This window comes from Eptesicus fuscus, chromosome 19 (assembly GCF_027574615.1).
Source record: "Eptesicus fuscus isolate TK198812 chromosome 19, DD_ASM_mEF_20220401, whole genome shotgun sequence".
Classification (NCBI taxonomy): Eukaryota; Metazoa; Chordata; class Mammalia; order Chiroptera; family Vespertilionidae; genus Eptesicus; species Eptesicus fuscus.
This window is the reverse complement of record NC_072491.1, coordinates 47,196,188-47,212,227: the sequence shown is the minus strand read 5'-3', so window position 1 is coordinate 47,212,227 and position 16,040 is coordinate 47,196,188. Positions and strand designations below refer to the sequence as shown.

Below are 16,040 nucleotides of genomic sequence, written 5' to 3'. Positions count from 1 at the left end.
GAGGATGTGTGTCTTAGAGGAAGAAATATATTCTTGACAGATTAGGTAGGAGGCATGAGGTACACAGAAAGCCACAAATTACCAGTGATGGAACTGTGAGCAATTAACTACCGCATAAGGTAATGGCACTCTGATAAAGACATTTCAAATGTAGAAGCATATTTTGCTTCACATAGAATATTCTACTGTTAGACTTCCTTTCTTTTTTGCTCTCCCTGTGAAACTGAGCAAGTTTCCTTCAGATACATCTCATGAGAAGGAGGCTTTGATTGGCGTGGCTGTATCCAGGTGGCTCCTCCTTCAATGGTAACTGAGGCTGGAAATACTTCAAGAGATCGTTTGCTTTACTCTAACAGAAAGGGTGGCTGCAATATCAGAAAAGATAAATATTTTACTTCTACCTCTTTTTGAACTATTACCAACCAACCCTGACAATTTGATGAACTGTAATTAACACATACATGGATTAAAGTTTTATTTTATTGTGTATCTTTCATAGTCTCTCCACGTCAAATGCAATTCCCACCCTTTCTTTGCCATACTTGGTGAGAATTAATCATCAGTTCTGGATGACTATGGGGGAATTAGAGGCTGATTCTGTGAGGAAATGGACCCAGTTCGATAAAATGGACAACCTAAGGAGCAGCTCAGAGAAACCTCTTACAGACATTACTGTCTTTTTAGTTTCACAGTATATTTAATTCCCTTTAATAATATCCTTTAACTAAAAATTATATAACTTTTTTGGGGCAGCAGGGGAGAAGAAGGCAGGAGAGGGACTGTCACAGTGATCTAAACAGTGGTAAGAGATGACAGAACTGTCACACAGCATAGAGTCTTATCATATAATATGAACAAGGTGAGGGTAGAGCAACTGACCTAGAATATTTTGACCCTCATGGCTTAGCACAAAGTAGGAACTTAGTGAATGTCTTGGATGACTTTATAATGCAAGCAATTGCTGGTTTGGCTTCTTACAAGTGCAATCTTGTACCCAAAGATATTTACAGGTTAAGAATGCAGGACTACCAGAATGCAGTGGCAGTTTTAAAATCCTGTCATTTTTTTTAAAAAAGTACTTGATAGTTTCCCAAACAGAATCTCTCCCAGCTGCTTGCAGGGCAATGCTCTGCTCTCCCAAATGGGCCTGGCCCGCTTTCTGCTCCTCTTTGCAGAGCACTGGGCGGAGACGGGGAAGCCAAAGCGCTGAGAAGTCAGTGAGAGGAAGGTTACACTCAGTCTTCCAAATGACACTTGTTCATCCATCATCCTAAGGAGCAGCCCTGAAGGCAGATAAGCACAGGGCTGAGAAACACTGGCTGTACCTCGAGGGACCAGGACTCAGGACAAGCCTGGCAGCAGGAGGCAAGGGGCAGCAGAGCTCAGAGTAAGAGGGAAGAAATCTCTTCCTCAAAGGTACTCTGTTCTCAGGTGACCCTGCCATTAAGTTGAGTAAAATTTCAGTGTTAAAATCACTTATGCGTTCTACAGTAGTGAAATTAAGAGGATCCAGAAATCTAGATATACTAGCAGAAGGAAATGATTTGGGCAGATGATGATGAGGAACAGCCAAGGGGTGTGGCTATAATATACAGGAAAGCCTGTGAATAGAGCCTATGAGATCTTATGGTCAAGTACTGACATCATCTTAGGTTTCACTTAAATTATTTAGATATAAAAATAAATATATATATATATAGTTTTAAATAATATCATGTAATAAAACAGGGTTATTCACTTGGAAATTGATTTTTTAATCAAACTACAATAAAAAGTTTAGGTACAGATGTGTAAGATTAGTTCTTTAAATGATACATTAAAATCATGGCCAATTATGGTCCATGACATTAGCAAAGAAGTTCAAAGAAAGTGCACCATATGGAAAGGAATTGGCCTCTCATGCATCGGGCACAGCAGGCCTTTCTGGAGGGTAATCTGGTAACATGTGCTACAAATCTCAAGATTATACTGGCCTCTAACTCAACATTCCTCTATTTACAATCTTACCCCAAGTAAGTAACCAAAAATGCATGTGAGAAGATTTGTCTATAAGAATAGTTCATTTCAGAAACTATTTATAATAGCAAAAATGTGTGAACAAACACATGCCAGTGGCCGGGAAGTGGTTTAGTGAGTCTGTAGTGATGGGACACCAGGCAGCCATTACCAGTGAGGCCGTAGGCAAACATCTAGTGACCTAAGGAAAGGTTCATGAGATAGTGGTGCACAAAACCCGCAGCTTACAAAAGAGCATTTCAGCATGGTCACCTAAAAATATACAGGGTGCCTTAAGAGGACCCGAAAGAATCTATCCCAGAATACTAATGAATAATTTAATTTTATTTGTTGAATTTCCTAAACTTCTGAAGTATTCTTCAGTTAATCTCTATTACTTTGTAATCAGAAAAATACAATTACAAAATTAAAAGCATTGTGTATTGCATTATTTATACATACTCAAGATAGAAAAATTGTGTCAAAGTTCATCTAAATAACAATCTAAAATTTTAAGAAAATACTTGGACAGTAAAATGCCTTTATTTCTTGGAATTGCTTATTCCACTTACTTATAACTGTCCATTTTTTAATACAATGTACTCTTTTGCTTTACCTTCTATAGTAAAAGGTATTTAATATCCAAGAAGCTTCTAAATATTTCCATATTGACAGAAGATATATTAGCTGCTTGCGCATGTTTACTAAAGAGATAGACAGTAACTCAAAAAGCATAAGTAGGCCCATCTTTACATGCTTCCATCCAATGCCCTGCTGGATGGTGGGGGGCAGAGGGGGAAATCAGGTCCCTTTATAAGGGAGTACACAAGGGGCTTCCAAGGCAGTGACGGGGACAGAGTAGAGCTGATGTAGGAAACGGAGGGAGCCAGAACAGGCTTGCCAACTGAATGCAATGGCAGGGGAAGGGGGCAACTGGGATGACTCCAGAAATAAACTGAAAGCTGTGCTCATGCATCATTCATTAAACTCAAGAAACAGCACTTTCCTCTTCCTCTGCTTGCCAGGAGTTTGGATTTATCTTGTTGTACTTTGTACTTTTCAACCCACAGTCTTTATTGAGAGCCCATTCTGTGCAGAGGACTGTACCAACTGTTATGACAGATATAAAGATGGGTATGATGAGACCCCCCAGCCCTCAGATACTTACAATTTAGTCAGGTTGAATGACAAAGCCTCAAACAATAATAAGGATCATATTAAAACACGCTACACGTTTCTTTCATCTCTCTAAATCTCCCTCAATGCCTAGCAGAACGGTATTTAAATGTTAAATGCCAGGGTCTTTTGATACCATCTTAATTATTTACTGCTCCAAAAACATTCAGTAGTTTCTATGATTTTTAATTTTATTATATCTAGCATTTTTCTGACATGAAGAATATTTGCCTTAATAATTGCCTTATATAATTCAAGATTATATAATTTCACTATTCATTTCATTAATACAAACTTTTCCGATAGTTATGTGCTTCAACATATGTCAAGGTATAAAATACCTCTAGCAATGTTAAAGCCAAACCCAACAACATCTAATAAGAAACTTTGTCTTACATCCCTTTTACTTGGTTCTTACACCAAAGTTGAATGATATATGTAAGTGAACACCATTCCCCACCCAAACACACAATTCAATATCATCTTTCTAAGTAGAAAAAATATATACAATACATATACACCTCCTTTTTTATACTCATTTGAGACAACACAGACATTTAGTTATTCACATATCAATGAATTCATTTGGATCTTTGAATACATGGGCTTCAAATTCCATTTGGCTCTGTAAAATAAAAGTGCTAAAATTAGTACAGACTTCCAAAAAAGGCAGAACAAAACAAGATATTCCGTATGTCTCCTTTGAGGAGACACAAGATAACAACATCAAGAACTTGTGATGGTCATGAATTTTCTGTTCACTTACAGATGGTGACAGTACAGACTATATTCCAAGTACAATACTTAGTGTGGGGCTAGAAGAGGAGCAAGACTACATGACCCAGATCTTCAGGAGCCTGCAGTGTAGTGGCAGAAACCAGGCAGAAACTGATGAGCTTAATTCACTGAAGTGAAGGCTGCAATAAAGTAAGCACATGGTAGACTCTGGGAGGCCAGGGGGACTAATTATGGCACAGCCAGTCTGTGGCAGGTAGCAGAGATACTTCCTAGAGCAAGAGGAGCTGGCCCAACAGTTGGGCATAGGGAAGGAAGGTTGTCCAGTAAGACAAAAACCCAAAAGCTGAATGCTTGGGATTTATTAATAGGAATGGTATGATGACCTCAGCAAGAGCAGTTTCAAGTGTGGAGAGAAAGAAGTAATGGTAGTGTAGTTGAAAATATGGACAATTCTTTCAAGACACTTGACTGTGAAAAAGAAAGCCATTGGACAGAAAATAAAAGTAGTTGTGTAATTAAGGTAAGATCTCTCTTTTTCTTTCTTTCCTTCTTGCTTGCTTGCTTCCTTCCTCTTTCTTTTGCTCTTTTCTTTCCCCCCTTCCTCCTTACTTTCTACCTCTTTTTTCTATTCTTTTCTTTTTCAAATGGGACAGGTTTAGACCTGTTTAAATCCTGATAAGAAAGTTTTAATAGTGAGGGAAGAGGCTGAAGATATAAGGTAAAAATAAAGCTTAATGAAGAAGTAGTTCTTGAGAAGATATAAGGGGCTAGATAGACCCAAAACTTTCCATCAGGCACTTCTGAGATCTAGCCATTCAGCCATCCATCCATCCACTGAACATGGTACCTAACATGTGCTATACACAGTATATGGGGCAATATGGTAGAAACAAGACCAAGTTCCCATCCTCAGGAAGCTTATATCTATATGGTGACAAACACAGTAAGTATTTGAGTACATATAGTCTATGTAACGATAAGAACTATAAAGTAAAAAGAAGTAAGATTACAGGATAAAGGAAGGGGGGAGTAGTTAAGATGGTCAATAGTATTTGAGTATAATTAGGAAATAGCACTTGAATAGAGACTGAATGAGATGACAGTCTGAGGCACGTGAAGGTCTGTGGAAAGGATGTGCTAGACAGAGGCTATAGTACCTGGAAAAGGAACTAGGGAGGAATAGCGAGGTAGCTGGGAGAGGTCCAGGGGTAAGAGAGATTGAGGGAGAATGGGAGAGGTGGTTGGAGAGAGATAAAGGGGCAACTGTATAAGACTTCAGAACCCACTGAGGGGTTTTGAGCAAGGGAGCAGCATGATAGCATTTGTGTTTTTAAATATACTGGACATTGTGAACAACAGTCAGTATGGGAACAACAGTGAAAGCAAGAAGGCTAATGATCTAGGGGCAGATGCTTGCAACTTGACTTAAGTTTGTGGTCAACAGACCTATGGAAAAGAAGTTATATTCAAGGATACATTTTGAAGGAACAGCTAAAGGTGCTATTGGAGAAAAAGATGACTCCTAGGTTTCTGATTGATCAACTGAATGTATGGGGTGTCATTTATTGAGACAGAGAAGATGGGGAGGGGCAAATTTGGGGGGAAAAACCAAGAATTTATTGAGATTATCTATTGGACATGTTGAGTAGGCAGCTGGAGATACAGACTAGATACTGGGGGAAGGTATCCTATCGAATAAAAGAGTAATATGCAAATTAACCATCACTCTGCTATACCCACAAGCTACGCCCACCAGCCAATCAGGAGTGAGTATGCAAATTAACCCAACCAAGATGGCTGCAGCCACGGAACCAGTAGGAGGCTTGGGTTTCCCTAGTAATGGAGGAAGCCAAGCTTTCCACACACCCTGGCTAGCCCACACCTCCACTCAAGGCTACAAAGTTTCAATTATAGAAGATAAATAAATCCCAACAAAAATGGCGGCAGCCACGGAGCTGGAGAGAACAGGAGGCTTGAGTTGCCCCCGGCGATGGAGGAAGCCAAGCTTACGCAGCCCTGGCCTGCCTTGGCCTCTGCTCATGGCTACAAAGTTTCAATTATAGAAGATAAATAAATCCCAGATACCAGGGCCTCTGCTTGGGTCACCGGGGGGCATGGCCGGCCTGCAAACCACCACAGGTCCCTTGCCCAGCCCACCCCACACCCCAAGGAAACCCTCACCCTGATCCGGGACACCCTTCAGGGCAAACCAGCTGGCCCCCACCCGTGCACCAGGCCTCTATCCTATCTAATAAAAGAGTAATATGCAAATTGATCATCACTCCAACACACAAGATGGTTGCCCCCATGTGGACACAAGATGGCCGCCACAAGATGTCCAGCAGCGGAGGGCAGTTGGGAGGGACCAGGCCTGCAAAGAAGGGCAGTTGTGGGCGATCAGGCCAGCAGGGGAGGGCAGTTGGGAGGGACTAGGCCTGCAAGGGAGGGCAGTTGGGGGTGATCAAGCTTGCAGGGGAGGGCAGTTAGGGGTGACCAGGCCAGCAGAGGAGGGAAGTTGGGGGTGACTGAGCCTGCAGGGAAGGGCAGTTGGCAGGGACCCAGGCCTGCAGGAGAGAGCAGTTGAGGGGGACCAGGCCTGCAGGGGAGGGCAGTTAGTGGTGACCAGGCCTGCAGGGAGGGCAGTTAGGCATCAATCAGGCTGGCAGGGGAGTGGTTAGGGGGTGACCAGGCTGGCAGGCAGAAGCGGTTAGGGGCAATCAGGAAGGCAGGCCGGCGAGCAGTTTGGAGCCAGCAGTCCTGGATTGTGAGAGGGATGTCCGACTGCCTGTTTAGGCCTGATTCTACTGGGATCAGGCCTAAACGGGCAGTCATACATCCCTCGAGGGGTCCCATATTGGAGAGGGTGCAAGTTGGGCTGAGGGACACACCCCCCCATGCATGAATTTTGTGCACTGGGCCTCTAGTCATATATAATAAGAGAGGAATATGCTAATTATCTGTTCCGCCATAAGGTGTAACAACCAACCGCATAACAACCAGATCATGGATCTGCAGGAGGGTGGGGCAGCGATCTACAAGCGGGCACTGGAGAGCTACAGGAGGGGGCAGGGCAGCAAGCTATGGGGACAGGGGGAGCTACAGGAGGGCGGGGCAACAGATGGAGAGATACAGGAGGGTGGCAGAGAGCTACTGGTGCATGGATTCATGCATAGTGCTACTAGTATTGTAATATTACCAAATAATTCTACCTGCTTAAAATTTTCCAATGAATCCTCATGCACTCAAGACAAAATCCAAACTCCAAGCTCCCTTGGGATTGGCCCTTCTATGCATCTCCAGCATCATCACTCATCGCCAGTTTCATACCACACCAAATACTCTTCAAATACAGATTCATTTCTCACTCTTGTGCGTGTCATGCCTTCCCTTTGCTCAGATTATTCATTATTCGTCCCCATTTTGACCTAGCTGACTATTGTGTCCTTGAAACCTAGCCTTCCTTGTCCCACCAGCCATTTACCAGTCATTTGATACATCTGGTTTTGATGTGCTCTTCATGACCACCACAATATTCTATGCATATCTCTATGGACTCTAGAACCAGGGTACTCCATAATTATTGCTTGAACTTGGACAAGTGGGCTAAACTCTTCAAGCCTCAGTTTCCTCATCTGTAAAATGAGAATAATAATACTACCTACTTCATAGGGTTGATAAGGGAATTAAATGAGGTGATGTGGACCACAGTGCTTATAATAGTGGCTGGCATAGATAAAACCTGTATAAGTCATTAGCTATTATTATAATAATACTTATCACACTGTTGAGTAATTATTTTAATGTTGATGTTCCCCCTAAAAAATATTAACCCTTGAGCACTTCAATTAAGCCTTTCATATGTGCTTCTGGTCCACATTAAGCTTCAATAATTGTTTCTATATAAATGAATGAGTTAACTAGTAAACAAACAATAGCATTGGGCCACAACAGTACTATAAAATAACCCATCAGGTTCTTCTTCAGTGGGCTTTCTCTATTTAAAAGCTATTCTCTGTGGGTGAAGGTTATTTGTTTGATCCATCACTCACCAAACCAAGACTTGGATTGTTGATCCTACATTATATTTTGGTCACTGTTCAGTAAAAAATAATATCTTTCTTCCTTTTTAAAATACCTACCCTAGGATGTGTTTTATTGATTTTATAGAGAGGAAGGGAGATGAGAGAGAGAGAGAGAGAGAGAGAGAGAGAGAGAGAGAGAGAGAGAGAGAGAAACATTGATCAGTTGCCTCCTTCACATGCTCCAACCAAGGATGGGACCATAATCCAGGTATGAGCCCTGACTGGGAATCAAACCTGCAGCCTTTTAGTGCACTGAATGGTGCTCCAACCCCCTGGCCAGTGTAACAATATCTTTCTTTACCTTTGGATCAGGTAGACATGGTCCAAAAGCTTCCAGTAGAAGAGTTTCTTCTCTCACAGCTTGTTCATAGTCTGAGAAGGACAGTTTCCCATCATGGTCATTATCCTAGGAGTGACCAGCCATATATTAGTCAACATGCAAAATACTTATTGCAAATACAACTGTCTTTTCATGGTCAAGTGTTAATGGAAAAAAGGTATTAGAGAAATGAGACTAATTAAATTGTAATGAACTATCAATATTATAAAAAAAGAGCACAATTCAAGTGTTTGATTTCACCAAACAGAAAACTGATAGTTACTATCATTTGAATTATTATTTTTATCCCACAACTAGCCTTTAAATTTTAATATAAAACTCTAAATTATACATATTTACCATTTTCTTAAGTGTTATTTCAACCAAATCTTTGATTCCTTCATCAGGGTCTTCTTCAGATGGCTGTTTAAGAAGGCTGTTCTTCAACATGTGGAACATTTCCTCCTTTGAAATGAATCCATCACCATTCAAATCAAACACTTCAAAGCAATCTTTTAAAAAATAGCCAATTAGGAATTAGATATTATCCTTAAGGTAACATTTGCTCTGATAAAGTTTTCAAGACCAAGGTCTATATTGATGTTCTTATCAATGCTACAGGTCTTAACACAATCTAATTTCCATAGTAAATGCTTAATGTTCACTTGTTGAATATATGCAACAATCCTTAGAAAATTTTTCATTACAATCAGCTATGGAAAAGCATGACAAGAAACAATAAGTTGGCATAATATTCTCCAGGTATTATGCTGAGTGAAATAAGCCAGTCAGAAAAAGACAAGTATCACATGATCTCACTTATATGTGGAATCTAATGAACAAAATGAACTGATGAACAAAATAGATCCAGAGACATAAAAGCATGTAACAGACTGAGGATCCTCAGAGGGAAGCAGGAGGAAGGGGGACGGGGGAAGTGATTAACCAAAGAACTTACATGCATTATTATGCATATGTGCATAATGCATGGTCACAGACATAGTGTGGTGAATGCCTGGGAGGGGGGATTCAATTGTGGAGGAGGTCAATGGGGGAAAAACAAGGGACATCTGTAATACTTTCAACAATAAATATAAATTAAAAAAAAAAGAAAATTAAGATAAAAAAGAAGCAATAAGTTGAAATTTTTCATCTTGAAACTCTTGGAAAACTAATTGACATTTAATTATTTTATTTTTATTTAAAAATGTTAATGTTGACATAATTCTTAAACAGAGTTCATCAAAATTAAGAATTTACTAAGAATCAGAGCACTAGAATCAATATCCCCTACTTTTATGGTTATAATTCAAGTACTTAAATATGCAAAAACATAATCTTAAGACCTTTAATGTAAATGTATATATGCATGATTAGCATCTATAACATGTGCCTATATAGTCTTGCTAGACATGAATTACTCTTCAAAATCTCTTGATTTTCCTTGTAATTATTTTTTTTCAACCTTTAGCATTGACTTGAATTTGCTCCATAAAAGAGGCTAATGGGAATTCAAACCAACCAACCAACCAACCAACCAACCAACCAACAGACAACCTACTTCACTGGATGGGTTGGAAGAAATCAATTTAAAATGTTTTAGATATGTTAGTAATAACGTGCAAACCAGTAGAATAACTTGAAATCTTACATTTCATTTTTTCTTCCAAAGTTCCTCGAAGAAACAGTGATAATCCATATACCCACTCTGATACACTTACACAACCATCATTGTCTTTATCAAAACCTCGGAATACTAAAAAGAAAAAGAAGGGCAATATAATACTTGTGCTGCATTTTTAATCTCAGTAATGTATCTACATTGGTACTACCCACTTTTAAAATTTAATCAAAACTTCAGGATCATATGGTCCAACATTCCCATTTGACAAAGGAAGAAACTAACTTTCACATTTTCTCCTCATATTTTGTGGGAACAAAGTAAATTCTGAATATCTAAATATGTTAATAACTAATTATTAACATGTAACTGTGTTGGTATATTAAATATGTTGCTGTATTAACATAAAATATATAATTTTGAACTTTTGTTACTCAACACATGTAATGCTTTATTACATGGTAGACTGGACTATATCTTAATTCTTATTGAAATACTTTCAATGATGTAAAGAAACTTAAATGTCCTCTTAAAACTATTCTTCTTATTATTATATTTACTAAGTAAAAATAGAAATATTTTAGGTTTTCTGTTATAAGGTAAGGGAAACCTAATTATTCAAGCTGACTCTGTCCACTTCTTAAATACACAAAATAGAGTGGATACTATTTCCATCCCTATGATCTTTTTCTTTAAAATTTTTTTTAATTTATTGGCGTTACATGGGTTAACACATTATATGGGTGGAAGATATATAATTCTGTAATACATTATCTATATATTGTATTGTGTGTTCACACCCCCAGTCATGTCTTTTTCCATCACCATTTATCCCCCCTTTTCCATCTCCTGCCTCCCTCACTCTCATTTCTCTCTTCTATGATCTTTTTCTTGAATATAAAGATTTCAATGCTATATTCGAGTGAAATTGGGAATATAGAACATCAAGCTTTTTACAAACAGTAAGTCCAACTCCATACTTTTTTTTTTCAGTTATGGCTGGATTTGTATTTCTCCTTACCTCTGTCCATAATCATGTCATCTGTCATTCCAAATGTCACATGCAAGATGTTTCGAAATGCATTACGATCCAGTCCATTGACCACGCCTTGTCGCTCTGTTATATCTCCCACCAAGTTATAATAAAGTTTTATAAGACAATTCACTTCAAATTTATTAACTGTGGAAAAATAAAGTTGATATAACAAGAATGTGTTTTAATCTTTAATTTCTAACTTAAATTTTGCATTAATGAATTTATAGACTAACATTTTAAAGCCATCAAATATGTAGTTGTCAGCAATCCTGTGGTATTTTTTTAATCCTTATCCGAGGTTATGTTTTTATAGATTTTAGAGAGAGAGATAGGGAGAGAGAGAGAGAGAGAGAGAGAGAGAGAGAGAGAGAGAGAGAGAGAGAGAGAGAAATTGCCTCCCCTACACATCCCCACCAGGGATCCAACTACAACCTAGGTATGTGGTAAGTGCCCTGACCTGGAATCAACCCCCAACCTTGTAGTATATAGGGCGGTAGGGGGATGCTCCAACCAACTGAGCTACCCAGCCAGGGCAGAAGACAGTTCTGTTTTGAGATTCATGACCCTTAAGTCAATAGAGGATGGTTACTACAGAGGATTTTCCACTAAAATGAGAGAAAAAGCCTTCCCTCCAATATCAAACAGATGCAAGTTCAGTCACACTTAGGAAAAAAAGAAGATAGTATCAGTCAAGTTACCTGAATAATGATTGTGAGGTCCAATCCTAAACTTTAAAAGGCAGTAGAGATATGATTCAAAGTAAGTATGGTAATGTTTAAGAATGCTAACTTTCCTCGCATTTTGATTATAGGCACTCATGAGACTTGTAATTTAGCATTCCCCTGGAAATAGATACCAGGCTCCTGAAAGTCAGGAAACAATTTTTATTTCATATTAGCCTTAGTAAATTCATAATTGAGATTTTGGAAATAAAAACCACCCATTTCCAATAGAAAAGTGTTTAAGCATATTTTAGCAGTCTTGTAGCTCTTATTGCAGATGATATGAAATTAACATGCAATTATTCAGCAGTACTTTGAATGAAGGCAATTTTTATTGAAAGGATACACACACATTCATATTTGTCAACACACATCATTGTATAAAGGGTGGTGTTCTTAAAGACTGAGATAATTATCTGTGTTCCAATCCCCATTTCAGATATGTTAAGTGGAAGGGTTATTGCCTAGCATTAAGAACAAAAAAAGTGAGTTTAAATATGAATTATAGGTAGAAGATGCAGATGAGTTTATTTCAAAACAAGACAGAGTATTTTTTTAAAAAACAAGGACAAAAACTGCGTGCATGTAAAAGAAGACAGGATATAGAAATGGAGAAATCACATCTAATCCTACAGGTCAGGACAGGCCTGGGTATGATTTCTGGTTTGGGATACCAAAATGAGAGAGGGGTATTAAAAACCTTGAAAAACAAATGATTTAGTAAATAAAGTAAATAATGGACAAGAGTATAATGATTATAATTTTTAAAAGAGCTGTTAGTTGCAGTAGAAAATGGTATACCAGTTTGTCAAAAAATTAAACACAGAAATTCTGTGTAATCCAGTGATTCCACTTCTGGGTATATACCCAGAGAACTGAGAGCAGGGGCTCAAATACTTGTACACCAAGCATGTCAAACTCAAAGGCTAACATGGGCCAAATAAACAAGGTTTAAGTTTATGTGGGCAGTCAAGAAACAAAAGCTTCAATTTTCACAGAAAAGTAGGTTTATTTCTATAGAGACATGCTGAATACAAAGGGCTGAAATGAGTAATCGATAACATAAATTAATGGAACATTTTAATAAAAATAATATTTTTTCTTGAACATTAACTTACCAGACACTGAATAACTGCACAAATTATTAAGCATAATGCAAATAAACCTATTTTTCTTGTTCTCCAAAGCGAAATATTTCCTGTTGTGCACACCAAACAAGTTAGTCCAAGACTAATGATATGGCAATCACTGCTAAAATATTCACTGCTAGTATTAGTGGAGAGAAATGGTGCACCTGTGTGTCAGGCACGTAAGGGAAATGAATGCAACACGATTACAATAATCAGTCATTAGCGAACATTGTAGTTCATTATTAATAATTATGTATAACAGGATATTGTAAAAATTAAGTTATGAAATTTTTATTAAAACATTTCTTACATACCGTTACATTGGCTGGGCCGCAAAAAATATTCATTCTGGGCCACATGTGGCCCGCGGGCCGCTAGTTTGACATGATTATTGTACCCCAATGCTCATAGCAACATTATTCACAGTAGCCAAAAGTGGAAGCAATCAAGTGTCCACTGGTGAATGAATGGATAAACAAAATATAGTAAATGCATACTAGGGATGATTATTTGGTTTTATAAAGGAAGGAAATTTTGGCACATGCTATAGCATGGATGAAACTTGAAAACATTACGATGAGTAAAATAAGCCAAACAAAAAAGAACAAATACTGTATGATTTCACTTATATGATATATCTAGAGTGGTGAAATAAATAGAGACAGAAAGTAGAATGGCAGTTGTCAGGGGTTTTGGGAAGGGGAAAATGGGGAGTTATACTATAATGGGTATAGAGGGAGTTATACTATAAGGGGTATAGAGTTTCAGTTGGGAAAGATGAAAATGTTCTGGAGATTAATGGTGGTAACAGTTGTGCAACAATTTAAATAAACTTAATACACAGAGCTGTATAATTAAAATGCTTAAAATAGTAAAATTTAGCCACAATTTAAAAAAATTCTCTAAGTAAAAAGGCTGTTGGCTAGTTGGGAAAGAAAAGACTGCATAAAGAATGACTACACAGCATCCCATTTGCTAAGCATTTTATGTTTCATTTTTTCCATCTCGGCTGAAATGAAGATTATAGAATATTAGCTTAATTTATTACCCAAGGATCCAAGATTAGCCATAAGAAAACTTTCCTTGCTGAAATGTTTCTTAAGTTCTAGAATACAATACTAAATACAATTAAGAAAAATTCAAGGATGGGCTTTCATTTTTTTGGATTGATTTGATTGTTCTTCAGATCATATCTGTAGAATCGCAGATTAACTATATGACCACTGAAGATACTTTCTTCTCTGATTCCACAAAATTTATCCATTTAATCCTAGTGGGATTATCATCTGCCAACTGAAAGGAAATATAACTTTAGGTGAAAGGTCCTCTAAAGGAATTTAAAATTATTATAATGTCAATGACTTGAAACTCTTTCTATAGAATTTAACTAGTAATTATCAAGGTTTTTCAGGCTCACTTTAAAATGTTTATGTAAGTACAAAAAAGCAAGAGTTTCTCTTGCCATGTGTTCCTTTATCTTTGAATACACTCACCTCTTAATTATTCACAGAATGTCTACTTGCAAACTTACTGAACACTGAGTAAATTAAATTCAGCATTGTAAATTGAAATTATTGCATTTTTTACTCAAAGTGTTTACCAGATGTTTTAGAAGGTGTGGCCTTCTCCCAGAAATGGAAGTATTTTAAGAAAAAACAACAACAGAACAAACTCTCATCCGATTATAATAACCATAATAATGCCTTAAATGACAGGATGGCTATTTTTCTAAGAAGTTTAAGATGCTTATACACACTCTAATTTTCATTTACAGCACCACTCCACTAAGAGAGCCTTTCTTACTACTCATTGCATTAGATACACATACAATTAAAAGAAATGAGATCCTGTAATCTCTACTCGTAGAACTACATGTTTGTTCCTCCTTTGCACAGTGGGGGTGGTCTTGGGATGATGTCTTTTTCTATTTCCTCAGGTGGCCAGTAGTTTTGCGATCAGCATATAATTCATAAGCTTGCTCATTTGACAACATTGTCTTCACCTAAACCATGTCCTTATCTTCCTGGCCCAGGTACAGTTCTGTTTTTCAGCCTGAATACAATTCTAAAGTTACCTATGAAATTCTAGGAACACCTTTTAGAATGTGCAATTGGAGCAGATACCTTTAATAAGCGCTCATCTTGTCACCTGCAAAGTACCCTGCAACCCCACCATCAACGAGAAAGGGGACGTCTAGAGTTGGGAACAGATGCTTTACCCTGTGTTTCGCCTTGGTGAGCTCTTTGGACCCACTTTCCTTCTAGCTCTGACATGTGTTTGTTTCCTAAGGGTGTTCAGTCGTTGATAACCATTCCCCCTTACGGATCTCTTGGTAAGTATCTAGAATTGAACCCTGTCATTTTATTTGCTCTAGAAAGCTAGAATGCAGGTGTATGTTACTTGTGATACTTTTCTCAACTCCCTGGTTTTTCATACTTTACACCTATGACTGAGTGTAAAACCACGTGTGTCTCCTGGGCATATAAATCACGTTTCTGTAATGTAAAGGTAAATTAAGAAGAGCGCTTGAGGAGCATGTAAGTGTACTTGTGGGAGTGCAAGCCTAGGTGCCTGGACACCTGGATAGTGATCCTTAAGATGATTGGCATGGGAGCCTGCTCCAAAAAGCTCACATCCATGTATTCTCTTCCAGACTTCTCTTTAATGTGGTGGAGGGGGCTCCAAAGCCCTCAGGCTTGGAGTTAGAAAGCAGGTTGGGCAGAAAATTTTGGCACCGGGTAGGGCAAGAGGCCTGGACCAGGAGCCTCTGCTAATCCAGCACTCGATTCTTACTTACAATGCTTGCAATTTTTAGTTAAGGTGTCCGTCAACTTCTGCAACTTCTTGCGGTTCATGCCGCGCGCTCAGGAAACCGGGCAGAGGCGGGTGTGTAGGGATGCGGCTGCCGGGAACCTCGCTGGGCCTGGGTCTGAGCCGGGGAAAAGCGCCCTGGGTCTCCATCGCCCCACACCTGCTGTGCTCTAACACACAAGGTAGCCATGGCAACGCCCTGGCCGGCCGCTGATTGGTTCTCTGGCGCGCGCCGTGTGCGTGCACCGCGCTAACACACAACGTGGCCATGGCAACGGCTGGGCCAGCTGCTGATTCGCTCCTGGGGCTGGGGCTGGGGCTGGGGCGCGCAGTCCCGCTTGGAGGGTCCTGGCCGGACACACTGCGGGCTGTGTTCTGATTGATGTCGGAATTCTAATTTTTCAGTTGTT

At 38.8% G+C, this 16,040-nt stretch overlaps 1 protein-coding gene and 1 long non-coding RNA gene across 3 annotated transcripts; one reads left to right on the top strand and one right to left on the bottom strand.

Annotated features, from left to right (window-relative positions):
* Positions 1-277: 277 nt before the first annotated feature.
* CLXN (calaxin) lies at positions 278-15,774 on the bottom strand. 2 transcript variants are annotated; one of them, XM_028147874.2, is made up of 6 exons: positions 15,617-15,774; positions 10,953-11,111; positions 9,962-10,066; positions 8,671-8,822; positions 8,293-8,397; positions 278-365 (listed from the first exon to the last, which is right to left on the bottom strand). In XM_028147874.2, the coding sequence occupies exons 1-6, from the start codon at positions 15,672-15,674 to the stop codon at positions 345-347; spliced, it is 600 nt and encodes a 199-aa protein (XP_028003675.1). In that variant the 5' UTR covers positions 15,675-15,774; the 3' UTR covers positions 278-344. The 2 variants fall into 2 exon arrangements, with proteins under 2 accessions (XP_028003675.1, XP_008141489.1); XM_008143267.3 differs by lacking the exon at positions 278-365 and adding an exon at positions 3,698-3,796.
* On the top strand, positions 8,733-10,633 carry LOC129147205 (uncharacterized). The gene is made up of 2 exons (XR_008554547.1): positions 8,733-8,865; positions 9,782-10,633. It is a non-coding gene; the product is annotated as an uncharacterized LOC129147205 (long non-coding RNA).
* Positions 15,775-16,040: the final 266 nt, after the last annotated feature.